The sequence below is a fragment of the Lethenteron reissneri genome, chromosome 27, assembly GCF_015708825.2.
Source record: "Lethenteron reissneri isolate LAM-NWPU_2019-01 chromosome 27, ASM1570882v1, whole genome shotgun sequence".
NCBI classification, from domain to species: domain Eukaryota; kingdom Metazoa; phylum Chordata; class Hyperoartia; order Petromyzontiformes; family Petromyzontidae; genus Lethenteron; species Lethenteron reissneri.
In genome coordinates this window covers 781055-786737 of record NC_083805.1, presented here as the reverse complement: position 1 = coordinate 786737, position 5683 = coordinate 781055, and the positions used below count along the sequence as shown (strand labels likewise).

Below are 5683 nucleotides of genomic sequence, written 5' to 3'. Positions count from 1 at the left end.
GCATATTAAATACATCTTTATGAATAACACTCCCGTGGAGGTCAAGTCACAACCCCTGACCCCTCAGGCCACTCACCGCACGCAAACACTTTGATTTTGTTCCCAAGCCGTGGGGCTCGGGTCGACTCGCCTTCCACTCGATGTCCTCGTCGCTTTCGAGAGCAATGCTCCGAAGCCCTCAGGGGCATCAGAGAAGCGCTTTGAGAAAGTGGGTCTCAACCTCAACATTTACTCGGGGTCACGCCGGTGATGGAGGCAACTGTTGACAGCCATCGCCATGGACCTGTCGTTGATAAAAAAAAAATTGCAGGGCATCTCTCGAAATTCGGGCCACGGAACTGCTTAGGTTCCATTGTGCATTGCGATCGTACTTGGGTGGGCACGTCAACCCTTGATGGACACGTTGACCTGACCTCTCCAGAAGAGTATATCTACCTTTGTGATGGCAGGGAAATCAACTCTGGATGGTCTGGTGGCGGGGGCCTGCCTGCGTGCCAGCTTTGTGGCTCGCTACCGCCCTCTGCTGGAGACTGGAGGAGTCTACTGGAGTCTGGCCTCCTCGTCGAGCTCCCAATGATGGGACCACGCATGAGAAGTTTTGAGATGGAGTCCCAGAGTGGGTATCCATGACCATGGCCGTTGTCATAAATAAACTCGACTCACCCCAGCCTCCTCCACATTGCCTCCATCACATGTCGAGCGACTGTCCCCAACAACAGAACAATCACCAGCTTCGTCCTGGTTTGTGATTCGCTTGAGCAAGATGAGCGTGGCTTCACCGCCAATGCCGGTGATGCCACCACATCTCACCATTACTCACTTCCTTGCACTAGATGCTACAGTTGTTGCAACCACCAAGGTCAGCTCTTGCTTTACACAGTTAAGTTGTTTCAAAGACTGCTCTTATCAATCTCATCACCACCTGCATCTGGTTTGAGTTCTTCCCATCTGTTATCGGCCTCTGTGCTCCCCCTATTCATGTACAATATCATCTCTCTCTGAAACACTCGGGAGGAGGAGTTTGTGCGTCTAATACTTCATCGATTAAAACCGATTCGTAAGCTCGCGGTGCAATATCGAATCGACTACGTATTTAACAGCCGTGAAAAGTGATACCTATGCAAAAGCCTCATTTCCTCGACAGAAATATAGAAAATAACACAAACTATGCGTCAACGAACACGAGACGCAAACACGTGAGGTGGGATCGGGAAAAGAATGGCTGCGTGCCTAGTTTAGAGGGTGGGCCACGCAATGACCTTGTGTCGTGAACCCTCCTCCACCCGACACAGCCAAGCTATGACATTGTCACGTGTACACGCGCTTTAACGCACTGGGTGGGGTGATGGAGAGTTCACGACGGGAATATGGTGAGATCGTTATGACGCGTCAGTGGGAAAATCAGCCATGATTCGTAATATTGGCTGTGAACTAACGTGTTAAACCACACATCATACACCCTCGGCCAAGACTCCACACACCCTTCTGGGTGATGGGCCATGGGTCTCGATGGTCATGGGCACTGGGCCCCTTGACACTGTCCCAATGTTTCAACTTCCGCACCGGGAGATCGGAGCGGCGTCATCTGAACTGCAAGTTCCGCGTGACGCCACGGCACACATTACACCATGTGTATATACCGTGTTACATTAACAATGCCGTTGTGCGTATATATAGGCGCGTGTAGCTCAACTGGAAAGTAAAGGAGGGAGCTCTAATTCCTAGGCGGAGGGAATGTGAATAAGTGCCGCTGCAGCGTTGAGGAGCCACCGATCCGGGAGGCGACCGCCCGGTCCAGACGCCGCCACCGCTCGCAAGCGCAGCCCCAGCTCCTCGCCCCGTGAGACTGGTGGCGCTCAGAGGTGCCAGGTGAAGGGCGCTTGAAAGACTGATGAATGGCCGGCGATGAATGACTGATGAATGACAGCGAATGAAATGTGGTAAATTAGGTAAATGATTGACGAATGAAAGGTGAATGACGCGTCATTCAAAATTTGAACGATGATTGAAATGTAAATGGCATTGAATGAAATGCGAAATGAGAGGTGAGTGATTGATGAATGGAAGGTGAATGAAACATCTATGAGATATCATGCACATCATCCGCTGGAATGTTTGGGCTGATGAAGATGGTGATGATGGCAGTGATGAGGGTGATGATGGCGATGGCGATGACAGTGATTATAATGGTGATGATGTTCGTGATGACATTGATCATGGTGGTGGTGGTGGTGGCGATGACAGTGATTATAATGGTGATGATGTTCGTGATGACATTGATCATGGTGGTGGTGGTGGTGATGGCGATGACAGTGATTATAATGGTGATGATGTTCGTGATGACATTGATCGTGGTGGTGATGGTGGTGGTGATGGTGGTGGTGATGGTGGTGGTGGCGATCACGCGTGAGGATCATCTGCCTCTGTGGTCCCATGCCATGAGGGGATCTCTGTGAGGGGGACCGGGGACCCCGAGTCCGTGGCCATGAGTCTCTGCTTCTTCTTGAGTCCACGGCTGAAGGAGAAGAGGTACGCGGGGAGGCAGAAGCCCAGCAGGGACAGCGCCAGCAACCCCACGTTCACCTGCGCGGGAAGGAGGGGAGCGGGGCGAGCGTGACGGTCAGCTGGCTTGAAGGGCGAGGTGGAGGGAGGCATGTTAGTGAGTGTGCGGTGAATGATGGACTGAGAAACCGAGATGGAGGGAGGCATGTTAGTGAGTGTGCGGTGAATGATGGACTGAGAAACCGAGATGGAGGGAGGCATGTTAGTGAGTGTGCGGTGAATGATGGACTAACGATTATCTGTACCGATCCTGGGCCTCCCCTAGGTCGACTCAGCCTCAAATGAGTGCCTGGTGCGGTGTGTAAACATCGCCACTGGGGAGACAAAGGCGGGCCGGGTGCAGTGCTGGCCATCCACCCCCTCGTGTGCCGTGCCGGCCTTCATAGGTGCTACTCGCTAACAGCACTTGCCCCTACAGTCTGTTACAGGCGATACGGGGGATATTTGGGGTGAGTATGGGGTGAGTATGGGGTGAGTGTATTTGAGTGTGGGGTGAGTGAGTGTGCGGTGAGTGAGTGTGTGGTGAGTGAGTGTGTTGTGAGTGAGTGGTGAGTGCAGTGGTGCGTATGGTGTGAGTGTGTTTGAGTGATGGGTGAGTGAGTGTGTGGTGAGTGAGTGTATTGGTGAGTGTATGGTGGTTAGTGAGTGTAGTGGTGAGTATAGTGGTGAGTGTGTGGTGAGTGTGTGGTGGTGAGTGTGTGCTAAGTGAGTGTAGTGGTGAGTGTGTGGTGGTGAGTGAGTGTGTGGTGAGTGTGTGGTGAGTATGTGGTGAGTGTGTGACCCAGTAGGGGTCTCCGCCGAGGGGGCCCTGCACGGCCATGAAGAGCGGCTGCTGCAGCAGCGCGAACACGGCGCTCGCCAGGGACTGCAGCCCCGTGAGACTCCCGAAGTGAGACGACGGGTACCTGCAGACACACACACACACACAGGTACTTACACAGGTGGGGTACAGACACACACTCAGGTACCCACAAAGATACTCAATCAGGTCATCACACAGGTACACACACGGGTTCTCAAGTAAATACTCACAGATGTACTCATACAGATGCACAGAGGCATGCATATAAACGATCACACAGATGTACTTACGTGGAAAGCATTGGTGAGGGATTGGCACTCACGGTGAGGGGTTGGGGCTCACTCACGCGGGTGAAGGATTGGGGCTCACTCACTCACGTGGGTGTGGGATTGGGACTCACTCACTCACGGTGAAGGATTGGGACTCACTCACTCACGGTGAAGGATTGGGACTCACTCACTCACGTGGGTGTGGGATTGGGACTCACTCACTCACGGTGAAGGATTGGGACTCACTCACTCACGTGGGTGTGGGATTGGGACTCACTCACTCACGGTGAAGGATTGGGACTCACTCACTCACGGTGAAGGATTGGGACTCACTCACTCACGGTGAGGGATTGGGACTCACGTGAGTGAGGGATTGGTACTCACACGGCAGCGTAGAGACCCCCGCAAGCAGAGTGGATGAATCCGCGAACCACGGTGTGGAGCACGAAGGTCAAGTACTGCCCCACACACCACGCACAGCACACTCAGTACACTCACTCCACACAGTACACTCACTCACCCCACACAGTACACTCACTCACCCCACACAGTACACTCACTCACCCCACACAGTACACTCACTCACCCCACACAGTACACTCACTACACACAGCACGCACAGCACACTCAGTACACTCACTCCACACAGTACACTCACTCACCCCACACAGTACACTCACTACACACAGCACGCACAGCACACTCAGTACACTCACCCCACACAGTACACTCACTCACCCCACACAGTACACTCACTCACCCCACACAGTACACTCACTACACTCAGTACACAGAGCACACTCAGTACACTCACCCCACACAGTACACTCACTCACCCCACACAGTACACTCACTACACACAGCACACAGAGCACACTCAGTACACTCACCCCACACAGTACACTCACTCACCCCACACAGTACACTCACTCACCCCACACAGTACACTCACTACACTCAGTACACTCACTCACCCCACACAGTACACTCACTACACACACCACGCACAGCACACTCAGTACACTCACTACACACAGTACACTCACTACACACACCACGCACAGCACACTCAGTACACTCACCACACACAATACACTCACTCACCCCACACAGTACACTCACTACACTCAGTACACTCACTCACCCCACACAGTACACTCACTACACACAGCACGCACAGCACACTCAGTACACTCACCCCACACAGTGCACTCACTCACCCCACACAGTACACTCACTACACACACCACGCACAGCACACTCAGTACACTCACCACACACAGTACACTCACTCACCCCACACAGTACACTCACTACACTCAGTACACTCACTCACCCCACACAGTACACTCACTACACACAGCACGCACAGCACACTCACCCCACACAGTACACTCACTCACCCCACACAGTACACTCACTACACACAGTACGCACAGCACCCACAGTACACTCACTCACCCCACACAGTACACTCACTACACACAGTACGCACAGCACCCACAGTACACTCACTCACCCCACACAGTACACTCACTACACACAGCACGCACAGCACCCACAGTACACTCACTCATCCCACACAGTACACTCACTACACACAGTACGCACAGCACCCACAGTACACTCACTCACCCTACACAGTACACTCACTACACACAGCACGTACAGCACCCACAGTACACTCACTCACCCCACACAGTACACTCACTCACCCCACACAGTACACTCACTACACACAGCACACACAGCACCCACAGTGTACTGGAACGTCTCTTGCTACGGTCACAGTCCTCGACCCCGGCACTCCTCTGCCATGACTGGAGAAGGCACTGGGGGTCAGGTCCCCTTAGCGGGGTCAGATCCCCTTAGCGGGGTCAGGTCCCCTTAGCGGGGTCAGGTCCCCTTAGCGGGGTCGCCCCCCCCTCCACCCCCTTGGCTGACCTGCAGCTGAAGGTTGCTGATGAGGCAGACGATGCCGAAGCCGACCAGGAGGATATTGCAGAAGAGGAAGGCGCGCGTGGCATTGTCGATTTTCTGGATCGTCCTG

The 5683-nt window shown here is 53.6% G+C and overlaps 1 protein-coding gene across 1 annotated transcript in view; it reads right to left on the bottom strand.

The window, feature by feature from the left end:
• The window catches only part of LOC133348271 (large neutral amino acids transporter small subunit 4-like), a 27388-nt gene continuing 21705 nt past the window's right edge, over nt 1-5683 (bottom strand). Inside the window, exons 12-15 of the mRNA XM_061560993.1 lie at nt 5578-5683; nt 4018-4091; nt 3344-3467; nt 1-2583 (exon numbers count right to left, since the gene is read on the bottom strand). The exon at nt 5578-5683 is cut by the window's right edge and continues 39 nt beyond it. Coding sequence (XP_061416977.1) covers nt 2401-2583; nt 3344-3467; nt 4018-4091; nt 5578-5683 — 487 coding nt within the window. The 3' untranslated portion in view covers nt 1-2400. The remainder of the gene's footprint in view (nt 2584-3343; nt 3468-4017; nt 4092-5577) is intronic.